Genomic DNA, 12,850 nt, shown 5'->3' with positions numbered 1-12,850 from the left:
GTCAAAATATACGGCATATAAGAAAAAGGTCACAATTTTCTCCAACAACCTCTGCTTGGAGAGTGAATCAGAGCTATCTACCACAAAAAAATGACCATAGAATGTCCAATAGCATGCTACACGAGATATAAAAAACTGAAGTTCCACTGTAGTATCATAGCGAGCCGCTAGGGGGGCCGAAATGTCATCATTTTGAGTTCCCCTGAACACCTACCAATATACAAAGTATCAAAACAATCCATCCAGGCATTCTCAACTTACCCTGCTCACACGCATAGACACAGACAGACACATATACGCAGACACACACACAAAAACATTAACTTCTTGGTGAAGGTAGTAAAAAGAACCTACACCTATGTATAGTTTGTAGAATGAAAGCCGGACGAACACTTGGTTTGCAAGCGTGATCTTTTTGTCTTTTTTTTAACCGGAAAAATGCCCCTGAAAAGATAGCCTTTTTGGTGAAGGTAGTAAAAATAAACTACATCCATGTATAGTGTGTTGTGTAGAACAAAGGCCGGATGAACACTTAGAATGTAAGCGTGATTTTTTAAGACGGGAAAATTCCCCTGAAAAGATAGCCTTCTTGGATCGAGAAGGTGGTAAAAAGAAACTACACCCATGTATAGTGTGTAGAATGAAAGCGGGACGAACACTTGGTATGCAAGCGTGATCATTTTGAAAACGGAAAAATGCTCCTGAAAACATAACCTTCTTGGCGAAGGTAATAAAAAGAAAATACGTGTACAGTGTATGGAATAAAGGCCGGACGAACACTTGGTATGCAAGCGTGATCTTTTTGAAGACAGGAAAATGGCGGAAATGAAAGTCGCCCCAATTCCCTGTCGCTGATTAGTTGTGCGGTTGACGCCTTGGGGGCACCTGTGTGCCAGACAGGGTCCTATCAAAGATCAGACAAGTCATTAATATGTAGCCGAAGGCGAGGAAGGCCTAATCACCAAGCAGATCCTACGGTGCCATAATACAGTAGCTGGTCAAGGAGTATAGTCGGCTAAAAGGAGTCAGACGGTCACCGGTAGCATGCACACTCCAAGGCCGGCCACGTTCACTCCTTTGTCAGCTTTTCATACAATCTTATGTTACTGTAGGATCTGCTTGGAGAATATTTGTGTGCACATGATCGTATGTATGCGTGTAAAAGACAATTAATCTCCAAGAAGATCCTACGGTGGCATAAGACAGTATCAAAGCTGGCCAAGGAGTATAGTCGGCCAAAGGGAGTCAGACGGTAGCATACACACTTCTAGGCCGGTTTCACTCCTCGGCTAACTTGTGGTGCTATCTTATGCTACCGTAGGATCTACTTGGAGATTAGATTAGCCTCACTCAATTGTATTACTTTATCAAAGCCCCATGTTAGCTCTTACTGTTTTTAGTAATTAGAATGTTTAGTTTTTTTCCTATGCCTCTATTTTGTACTATGTGTAATACATGTAACATTACGTCTCTGTAGGTTAGACATCCAGGTAATAAGATACGCCCAAAAGTAGTTACTCAAGCAACTGAATATGGTTTTGGAAACGGTCAGACGTTTCGGATAGAATCCACTATCCTTCGTCAGTGACAACTACTTTTTGGCACATGTAACGTTAGTTGTTATCATACGTTGTACCGTGTACGTTTGTCGTGCAATGAAATTCTCTATGTAACGTGCTATGGGTTTTAGTATTGAGCTATATGTGCTTCAGTTTGCAAAAAAAAGCAGATAACTTGTGTTCGCAACGGTTGAAAGATTGAGTAATTCCCAACGAGTCAAAACAGGAAGTGGAACAAACAGCTCCAACAATAGCGCGCATTGTTACACAACACAGGTAAGTACACATTACCTGTATATAATATGTCACGTCGTCTTTTGTATACATGAACCCCCTTGTCAGTGGCGAGACAAACCATTGTTCAAACCCCTTCCAGTCTTCCTGTGGTTTTCTGGGAATGTTTGATCAACATTTTTTGACGTGTTGACGGATGGAAATCGTTCGCTTTGGTGATTTTTGTAACACAGGTGTTGGCCCCCAGGGAAAAGGGTCGTAATATATATAGTCTGTAATTTTGAGGTTTTGTTACAAAACAAGACTGGGTGATTAAAATATGGTGTTTTAATTTGAATTCACGCTTATGTCACATTCCAAAATCGTGCCTTTAAAATAGAAAGAAAAAGATAAGTCTACTGTAGTTCAGGGTCTGGGTACCGTCATCTTGTGGTTTCGCGTTGGTATAATGGTTCGGGAGCTTGGCCCAGAACCCAGAGGTTCGAATTCCCTGATATGTTCTCAAACAACTTTATGCACTTAATACAACTTTCCTCACTTCACCCAGGTGTAAAAATGGGCACCTGATCATGACTTCGGTTTGATTAATCTATTTATTTGTTAAGGTCCCCAATACAGTGGGGGGTATGGTGGAACAGGTGTTTCTTGTTGGGAAGGTAAATGGCGGTAAAAGGAGAGGGATGGGCTCCACCTTCTAATACCGTGCCCTAAATGCAGTGGGTAACAAAAAAACAAACACTGCATATACGGCTTCAAAATGGCTATAGACCTACCTTTACATTTTTGCACACCCATATCGTACGGTAGGTTAAAGATCTTTCATTTACAAAACAATGGAATGTTGTGCGACACCTCCACTACTATCACAAGAATAATCTCAATCATATTTGCTATGGTTAATCTATCGTACGATGGAGTTGGTCTAACAGTTTGTTTTACAAAGGGCGCGGTCACATACGTCGTGCGATCATTGTACTATCTCTAACTCAATATTTGAACAGTCTTTTAAGACTTATTTTGTGTAGCAAGACAGCTGAATGCGTGCACGGTTAAAAATCCATGTCGGTAGTCGGTTCTGTCACAGCCTGCTAAAATTCTATTATAGCATCAAAATCGTACGAAGATCGCACGACGTATATCTGACCGCGTCCAAAAAATGCGAGTTTGAAGTATGAATTCAAATTAGGGCACTCGATGTTTCATTATACGTTACAAAAATTCACAGTACAGCAGACCAAGGCCAATCGGAAGTCAAAAGTGCAAGTGTTGATAAAAAGTATACCCTTTAAGGCCCTGGAGCATTCCATTTCTTCGTGCGTAAAATTGAAATAAGGTTTAAGAAACAGGTGTGGCATTGAAAGATGGAGTCAACCTTGGCAAAATTAGTGGGGCTCATTCAAACGTAATATGCTGTTTTTCTGGTGAATAACCGCCATTTTGTTTTTGACCTTTTTTTATAGTCTATACTTTAAACGTAGCATCGTGTGGCGCGATTGGTACTAAAGTTGCACTCTCACTGCACTTGCGTCAAGATGGCGTCACTGCGGTGTTCGTTCACTGCGTCATTGTTTTGTTATTTTCTCCGATTTTTTTTTATAATTTAGATATTGTGTAATACGTAAACGTATGGCTTAGAAGACGACAAAATATACAAAAAAATCATAAAATTCGTTCTTTATTTCTGAAATTCGCTGCGTATATTTCGGACCCCGCAGTGACACAAGCGTGACGCAAGTGCAGTGAGAGTGAACCTTAGGTGTTTGACCCAACCCATAGGTGCCGGGTTCAAACCCGCTGGTGTGACCCAAAGCTGTCCCACTTTACACGTCTTTCCTCACTTAAAAATGCTGAAAATGAGTACCTAGCTTTGGTTAGGGACGTCCCTCGGATAGGAGGTTGAATGGAGGTCCCGTGTTTGAGGAGAGCCACACCTCAAGCACGTTAAAGAACCAAAACAGTAGGGGCCCTTCCCGGTATGAGTGGATCAAACCTTACAGTATGGTCTCCGGGTTGACATCTTGAAAAGGTGTTACTCACCTGTTATGTCAATCCTTCCACAAACTTAGTAAAACTGAATAAAAACGTAATACTATAATAATAACCGTGTCTATGTCAGTCAGTTGTCCTTAACCATACAAATTCCCAAAGGCGAAATGCTGTATTCTGTTTAAACAATGGTTCAGACATGATATGATCAGGACGATACATGTATATAGATGACGTCATGTCCCTTGGGAATCATGGCGCCGCCGTAATGACTAAAATGGCGTCATCTGAAATTGCTCATAGATTAGGGAAGATCGTTTGGAAAACTCTGACAGATTTTTCACACTGACAGCTTGGATTTGTATTTTATGCGTCCACAGAACTACAGGGGTGGCGCAACAGTTAATAGCGCGTTAAACAATTGAAAAATCTTTCTTGGTGTTTTTTTTGTTAATTCTGAGCAGTTTTGGAGAGAGCAGTAGGTAAGACCCTATACGTGTTGAATCAGTGGCCAAAAATGACTTCTAACCAGTTGGAGGGTCTTGGCACCCCTCTGAGATAGTGGTATCATCCCCAGGTAGCTGATTTTGGCCTAAAGGACCAATTCAAGGGCTCTGATTTAGGGGGGTTGATCTAAAAACTAGCCGTATAGAAATTCTTGCAAATGCATGTGATGTGACTGGACAGAGTAGGCTAGCAGATAAGGGTAAGTTTGCATGGCTGGAACTTTTTGTTCTTGAGATAATTGCATATTTGTTTCCTCAACTCTTCGATTGGATTATATGTATTACTGAGAAAAATTCTAACTGTGTAGTCACCCCTACAGGACACTTATTGGATGGACCATTTTTTTATTTTTTTATTTATGTATTCTAGATGTATCTCATGCATATGTATGGTTGTTCTGTAGTGATTGTCTGTTATGTGTGTTGATTTATTACATGTATCGGACTACAGAAAGACTTGCTAGTAGGAATATAGGTTACTGTGGATCTAAATGTATAGCTGTAGCCTACAGGTCAATGGGGGAGAGGGGCAGGCACATGTATACATTTTGCCTTTTGTACCGTCAACGTTTTTGGCAAAAAAAGTACTTCTGAGAAGAAGATTCACTACAACGGGGTACTGTTTTTGGTTGTGTCTGTGTTTTAGCAACTATAACTCAATATCCTTTTTATTGATTTGTTTGCATTTCGGTATGTGAGTGTATTTAGGTCTGAACGGAACATGGCAAATTTACGCCTCACAGCAGTATTGGAAGGTACTGCAGATTTACAGGCCGGTACCGCATCCTCAAAGTAGTATGATACAAAGTCTGATGACTGGTTTGCCATTGGTTTGGTCATTGGCCGCAAATTGGGCCACAAGGCTAGTTAAAAATCAGCTGTTGAAGTACATGATATGGCTAGTGCTGTCGCATGAGAAATTCACAACAAAAAATATTTCACTTTTGAGATCTTAGAGGGCTTGTTTCATTTTATTTTGTCTACATCGTACGAAAAATAAGTGGAACCATCCATTGAAAAATAGAAACTTAACAGCACCAAATCAGAGTTTAACACGATGCAAATATAGATGATCATAAAAAAGAACTTAACCATGCGTAAATCACAAACATAACCTTGACTGAGGGTATTAAAGACAAACTAATGGTGAATTTTAGTAGTTAAAAAATAAATCAATTACTAATTATTTAATTAGTAATTGAATTTTAGTAATGATGAAAAGAAAGTCAATATATCAACATTTACTTGCGAATTGTAATTTCTGTATCTCGCAGTCCCGTATCACTTTGCTTCGTCTCAGGAATTACAACACAAGAGCGTCATCTACCCGTTGTAATCGGAAGTACATGTACAGTACTCGTAACTAGGGGTGGGTACCGGCAATCTCCAAGCAGATCTTTCGGTGGTTTAATACAGTAACATAAGCTGGGGAAGGAGTTAAGCCGGCAGAGGAGTTTTATTCCATCGCAGGCAATTATGAAACAGGTTTCAATTTAATGCAAAATATACTTATAGCTAATAGAATTTTTTCATCAATCAGTGACTAGTTTTGACAGGTAAACACACATACCTCCAAATGTTCGATGGCTGTCAGTCCATCATGATCACGGAGTGACCTAGTTCTCGCGAGAGTTGCGAGAACTAGGTCGAGACTTGCGTGGATCTTCTGCCCCGCACCCCCCGCCTCCTTGCGGAGTAGAGGTAAGCAGGACAAGTCTCGACCTAGTTCTCGACTGATTGATGAAAAATTCCATTAACTGTTTACATACGTGACTAATTAATGAATCTCTTCAACGAAAAATATACTTACATAACGAGTAAATCATAATAGACATACGGCCTGTTCAAACCTCTTAGTTTGGACATATATGGGAAAACAGCCTGTTAAGTAGATTGTCCACCATTGTTTGATCTGGGTGAACGTGATCTTTTCCCGGTTGACAAACACTCATGTCCCACGTGTCCAACACAACCACGTCTGGATCCTCCCGGAATATTTCTCGTATCACCTCCGTGATCTGGTAAGCTAGCCAGTCGCTACTTAGCAAATAGTACTCCAACTTTCCCTTCTTGTGTTCTCGCGTTGTTCCAGTTCTCACAAAAACTCGCGTGCCGGGACTCCTGCGCAGGAGACGATGTATGGCGCTCCGTATGGCGTACAGACGAGACCGAAACATGTCCAACGGCTCAGCAGTAAAGTGAGCCCACAGACTTAGGACAATTACCATATTCGGGCCTCCTTGGGTGGCGTCTAGCTCATCAACAGTGTAATGGTAGCCATAAAAATTGTGCCAAGTTTTCGTTTGTATTGGAAGGTGATGGAAACGATAGCGAACAGAGATGTTCCACTGGCTGTTGTATCCTACTTGCAAAACTGCAACAGAAATGTACCAATGCAGGGTTAGTTCTCATTTGAGTGCTTTGTTGTAGAAAACAGGCAGTGACGAATTTCACGGAGCAATAACCTGGGTTATACATAAACATGGTTAAATGCCATCTGTATGCCTTAGAGTTTTTTTTTTTAAGAAAGCACCCAGAGCAACACTTTGTATGCTGCGTCTTTAACAGCACATGGAGGACAGTTGTTAGACAAAGAACGGTCCTAGAGAGTTTTTTGGAAGATGTAGAAAAGATAAGCAAACCTTTTGAATCCTTGGCTCTTTTATCCTTTTTCAGCGGCACTACCTTCTGCAAACGCTGACTCCATTGTCTAATGGTAGAGTCACCTAGGTTATAGGAATACATGTTAAAAATATGAAAAAAACAACAACAACAGAGACGTGGGCCGTTGCCGACTGCCAAGCACCTTTGACCCTTTGCTGACGTCACACTTCCGACCTGGATGTGTGACCTAGGCTTTGGGTCATTTCAACTTCAAAACGATCACAGATGATTGATTGAAAGATTGTTGGTGAGCGCTTTGTTTTGTGTACGGAAATGTAGTTTTAAGAATTGTAACAAAATATAAAAAATATGTTAAACATTTGCAAAATATAAAAATGAATATGTTCAGCTGTTAGCATGCCAAATGTCATAAATATCCATCTATGCCGTCTCGAGTCAAGCTTGTCACGAACGGGCAAATCACAGCTATGAGAGTGTAATCTTCCAAAGATAGATAGATAACACAGTAGATACGTCCAATGAATTGCAACTATAGTATTGCCAATCTAGAACTGCTTACCACTAGTCCACTACTGATATATACCTTGCATGTACACGGTCTTGTTAGCCAGGCATTGCCGGATCTCCTCCTTAGTGAAGACTCGGACATTACAGACCGCTGACTTCCACACCTTGCCTGACCAATGTCCCAGCGAAGCTCCGGACTCACGCGCGTTCCCGCTACACGCTGGAAGGTGTTCTGGTGTGGGCAGTTCTGTCTCAAGGACTCGTATGGGCTCCTTGGGGTCTACTTCAAGTTCCGTCTCAAGATATGGCCTGTGTGGCAGGGGACGTTAAAATTAACCATGTACACACGAAACTCTAGTGAATAGTTTTAAGAAGTTGGTAAGTTTCTGAGTTCTGAATTCGTTGTACACAATTAAGTGCTTTATTCAATCCATGCTTTGGTGACCATCTGTCGCCATTTTCAGGGCTATTCTAACTGGTTCATACTGCACTGCAGCGTAGGTGTCGCTGTTTCCAGATGCTGGACCAAACGTTAGGGAATTGTGCAAATTAGGAATTGATATACATAATCAATAAGAAAAACATAATACCAAATGTTTTCCATGGTAGTTAATTTGATACGTATAACATTTGTTCTTTATGACAGGTGGTACATTTACATGTGCCAAATATGCAAATTAGAGTCTAATTTGCATGTATTACGTGAACGTGCCCGAAAGTGTGCGAACTACATACTTGTGACATATATAAGTTGGTCATACTGTACTATGCATGGGTTATGCACATACAAACGTCATTCGTATATCATTCAAGATGAAATATGTAATTCTACCAAAGGAACGGACTTTTACACAGTTTTTTTTATATTTTGGTAGAGAAGAAAAAATATAATGTGTTCATCCCAGCCTTATTTGAATAATCGATGAGACAAGATAAAGAAGAAATTTACCAAAATTCGTCACAAAAACTTACTTTTTGAAAAGTTTCTTTTCCGCTTCAGACACGAAGCCCAGTACCCTTGTTATGCCCTTAAAGTACCATTGGCACTTTGTGATGGCGGAACACGGTAGTTTCTCCGGTTTCTCACAAATCCAGGTTCCGTTTGCCTCTAGTTTGGAGAAATCGCACTGTCGGTGGGGTGGTAGGCTGGGGGTTGTTAGAGCTGAAGCATTGCTGTGTAGATTTTGACTTGGACTTGGACTTGTCCTCCAATCTGCAGTAGAAGAATCTCCTGTTCGGAAATTTGTCGCAGTCTCTGTAGAACCTTCACTGCCCTCGCTTGGAAGGACAAGCTGGAACTTTATCTGTAAAACAAGTGCTTTTGAAAAAGCTTGCGTAGTGTGATGCATGGTGTTAGATTTGCATTTACGATATGGAAGGAGATTACAAAGGGAAAGCTGTAGTGTTTCTCATATTGGTCCTGTTATAGAATTATTTACGACGGAACAACTTAATATGGTGAGGTCAAGTACTTGACGGAATGAAGAGATATTTACGTCTTTGGCAAGACAACAGTAGCATATGTCGCTATGAAACGCATATCAAGACATCTGCGCAACATTCTCAGATACTTTGGGGGAAAATGGACGATGGCGTAAAATGTTTTACCTGTGCGTTACAAGCAGAGGACCAGAGATTCTGCTGCAGTACCACGGAAAGTCGCTAGACGGGAGCTCATAAACCAATAGTTTCTTCCATTTGCTAACTCCGTACCAACATACCAAATACCACCAAGATCCACCCACGACTTCTCGAGGTATGCTGCTCATAGACAGACAAGCAGGTAAGCACACACGCACGAAAACACAACCTTCTTATCATCATAACAACCTTCTATGCAACAACATGCACAGAACAGTTTAACATCGTAGAACATTGTGATCTGTACTCACCGAAACGTTCCCTACCCAGTAGAGCGGGAACTGCACGGTGTAGGTACCGTTACAGTGGTCAGTGACGTGACCGGCACTACTGGCCTGTAGCGAACGGTCACTGCTGACCAGTCTGGCACGGAAAAAGTCTCCTCCGTACGTCTTCGGCCTTCCTTCTTTATCTCTTGCTACCACCTTGACGGTAAGGACGTCTCCTTTGCGATACAGGTGGTCCCTGTTTAAGACGACAACCTCCGTGTAGGTTGGGTACGTGGTCTGGTCGAAGAAGAGAGACTGGTTGAGGAGGCATGGTTGAACTGGTGGCTGGATGAGGCGAAGTTTGGACACCATCGGTTTTGGAACATCCCGATGGTTGGAGTCCCAGGACTTATATCGTTGATAGAAAACCGACCACGACTGCATGACATAACAAGAACAACAAGACTGGCAATAAGAATATTATTGCCATGACGACGATTGAGGTGAACAATAATACAGCACAAATCAGAAATCGACTGAAACTTCCCTGTCACACTATCCCTGGCACAATATACTAGCCCACATGTAACATAAACCTACAGCCAGCAGAAATGTACTATCCCTGGTACAGCACAATGGTCTGCCAGTAACCAAAACCTACGGCTGAGCACTACAGTGTGTAGTGGAGAATAAAAAATAAGGAAGAACCAACTGTTTCCAGCACTTCCGTCCTGTCTGCCTGTGGCGTATGGCTTGAACAAGACATGTTAATAATTAGCCAAAGCAACGTGAAAAGCAACGTAAAAAGAAACATACCGTCAGGAAAATCATGATCGTCACGCCGGCAGCCCCTCTCCAAGTTATGGCTTCCATTGCATAACGGATATGTCGATACTGTTATAATCTAGATAGAATAGAAGGAAGAGGTCAGGTGAGGTCACCTGGCAACGTGCGGGTTTTTCGAGCTCTCCAGATTTTCCGTTTTCTGGAGTTCTCAAGGCGATTAAGTCGCCCTTTCCAGTGTTACTTTTGTGTCTAAGTAATTGAAGAACGTCAGACGTCTTTCTTGTGACTTCTCTTTCGTTTGAAAGAGACTTTAAGCCCCCTTTTCCCGGCTTCACCTACGGAGTTTACAGCGGATACTACAATGGCGGCAGCAGACGCGAGTGACGACGTTGACAAACTACAGGATACCAGCTTATGGTTGAGCATAGAAGCCAAAGGTATGCCTAAGCTATCTGAATTTGACATCGTTGAAGCCCTGTATGACTCTGTTATAAGTGAACTTGGTGATGGATCAGTGAATCCCGAGGATATATTAGGAGCCCAGTTCCTGGCGAAGCAGCGCACCTGGCTGATCAATTTTGCATGTGAAGACGCCAAGGCAAAAGCAATTAGCATCGGCCGCATTGTTGTCAACAACAAATCGTATGCCATCCTGGATTTTCAGAGAGCTGGGATCAAAGAAAAACAGATAAGAATTTCCATTCACGGTATCCCCCACCACATTCCCGATCATGAAGTTGCCCAGTGGGTAGATAGTAAAGCCGACAGATCTACCACTGTTATGCGACACCAGAAAAGGAACAGAAACTCTGATTCCCCATTTCAGCATCTCTACTCCGGCCACAGGTTCTGCTATGTTTCTAAGATCCGGGAAAGCTTTCCGCGCTACACAACATACAGCATTCCAGATCCCATCGATGAAACTAGCCTGATGGATGTTGAGGTGACGATTTTTCATGACGGTCAGAGAGTGAATTGCAAGTCTTGCAAAGCCGAAGACCACGCTTTCTCTGATTGCCCACATCGCGTAACCTGTCACAACTGTGGCAAAAAGGGCCACATCCGCAAGTGGTGTCGAGCAGAGAAAAGCGACGCTCCGACCGAAACCAACAGAAACATCGAACAAGAAGTTGAAGTTCAGCTTAAAGCTGCCCGCAGAAAAACAACCACACAAGCCGACGACAATCAGAGTGAAAAGGATCTCGATCCTTGCTCTGATCTAGTGAGCGAAACTGTTGAAAGTACTTCTGAAGTAGAAAGTGAGTGTACCGACGACCAAGGTCGCGAGTCCGTGAGCAGAGAGGACGTCACTTCCGGTGCTTCCAGTACACCTAGGACACAGCGGGTAGATCACTCTGGAGGGAGTGACCAAGGTCGCGAGTCCGTGAGCAGAGAGGATGTCACTTCCGGTGCTTCCAGTACACCTAGGACACAGCGGGTAGATCACTCTGGAGGGACACAGCAGAACCGACCCGGGCTCCGATCATCTCGCCGGGCTACGTCGACTGCAAAAAGAAAAGACGTTCTCACCCCACCAGAAACCAACAAGCCCGGCAAGCTACGTCACAAAGATGAGCAAAAGAGACAGAAAGACATTGGTTAGTATTAGTAATTCTGATTGACATTTGTTGTCATGGTACGTTTTCTTAGCATCAATGTCAGAGGACTACGGAAAAGATCCGTCCGTCGAACTGTTTTTCAATATTTGAAAACAAAACAAATTGATATTGTTTGCTTGCAGGAAACTTATATAACCAATGATGTCAAAGATGCATGGACAAAAGAGTGGGGTGGAAAACTTTACGCTCATCCTTGCACCTCACACAGTAAAGGACAAATTATATTAATAGCTGAGAATTTTGACTGTAATAATGTTGAATTTATAAATCTTTCTGATCGTTCAATCGGTGTGAAATTTATACACCATGGTGAGAAATTTGTTTGTTTCAATGTATATGCTCCTAACAATGTAGTGAGTAAGAAACTGTTCTACACACAGGTTCTAACTCAACTGCAAGAACATTGTTGTGAAGGTGAATATTTTATGTTAGCTGGTGATTTCAATACAGTACTCAACCGTGATCTCGACAATGTAGCAGGGAAAGAGCATGATAAAGCAGAGGTTAAATGTTTTAATAATTTGACAGACAACCTTGAACTACTTGACATCTGGAGAATCTTCCATAGTGAAGACAAGGATTACACATGGTCTAAGAGAAACCCTTTTACAGCCAGGAGACTAGATTATCTCCTGATTAATGATTTTTTGTTTGATAAAACTACTGCATGTGAAATCATCTCTTTCCCCTGCAGTGATCATAGAGCTGTTGTATTGGATATGTCTGTAACACAGTTTGACAAAGGACCTTCATATTGGAAATTCAATAATTCATTTCTAAAAGATAAGGTGTTTGTTGATCGTGTTAATGAAATCATAGGAAACATCCAAGAAGGCCTTAGTGACTCTGTGATCGAAGATAAACAGTTAATATGGGACATCTGTAAGAGTAAGATAAAAACTTTCTCAATCAGTTACGGGAAACAAAAGGCTCTTGAAAAACGATCCAAACAAAACAAAATTGAGGAAAAATTAGAACGGCTGGAAAAACAATTAGCTTCCGATCCAAAGAATTTAACTTTACAGCAACAGGTGCACAACACAAAGGCTGAGTTTGAAGCATTAGCCCTTCACGAGGCGCATGGTGCACAAATCCGCTCAAAAGTAAATGGATTGAGGAAGGAGAAAAAAACACAGCCTACTTTCTTCGACTTGAAAAGTCACGTGCCATACACAATG

The 12,850-nt window shown here is 41.8% G+C and overlaps 1 protein-coding gene across 1 annotated transcript; it reads right to left on the bottom strand.

The window, feature by feature from the left end:
• Nucleotides 1–6,023: 6,023 nt before the first annotated feature.
• On the bottom strand, nt 6,024–9,639 carry LOC118405982 (NXPE family member 3-like). Its single transcript, XM_035805835.1, has 5 exons — nt 9,310–9,639; nt 8,390–8,721; nt 7,494–7,726; nt 6,928–7,011; nt 6,024–6,659 (listed from the first exon to the last, which is right to left on the bottom strand). The coding sequence occupies exons 1-5, from the start codon at nt 9,637–9,639 to the stop codon at nt 6,139–6,141; spliced, it is 1,500 nt and encodes a 499-aa protein (XP_035661728.1). The 3' UTR covers nt 6,024–6,138.
• Between the last annotated feature and the right edge of the window lie 3,211 nt (nt 9,640–12,850).

Source organism: Branchiostoma floridae, chromosome 18 (genome assembly GCF_000003815.2).
Source record: "Branchiostoma floridae strain S238N-H82 chromosome 18, Bfl_VNyyK, whole genome shotgun sequence".
Lineage (NCBI taxonomy): Eukaryota > Metazoa > Chordata > Leptocardii > Amphioxiformes > Branchiostomatidae > Branchiostoma > Branchiostoma floridae.
Note: the sequence above shows the minus strand (reverse complement) of the source record. Positions and strands in the feature narration are given on the sequence as shown.

Excerpts from the sequence above, each read along its gene's own strand:
- LOC118405982 (XM_035805835.1), bottom strand. The coding sequence starts at position 9,639 with ATGGTGTCCAAACTTCGCCTCATCCAGCCACCAGTTCAACCATGCCTC. Across the intron at positions 7,012-7,493 it reads CAAGACCGTGTACATGCAAG|GTGACTCTACCATTAGACAA; the intron begins GTATATATCAGT and ends CCTATAACCTAG. Across the intron at positions 6,660-6,927 it reads AAGAGCCAAGGATTCAAAAG|TTTTGCAAGTAGGATACAAC; the intron begins GTTTGCTTATCT and ends TTTCTGTTGCAG.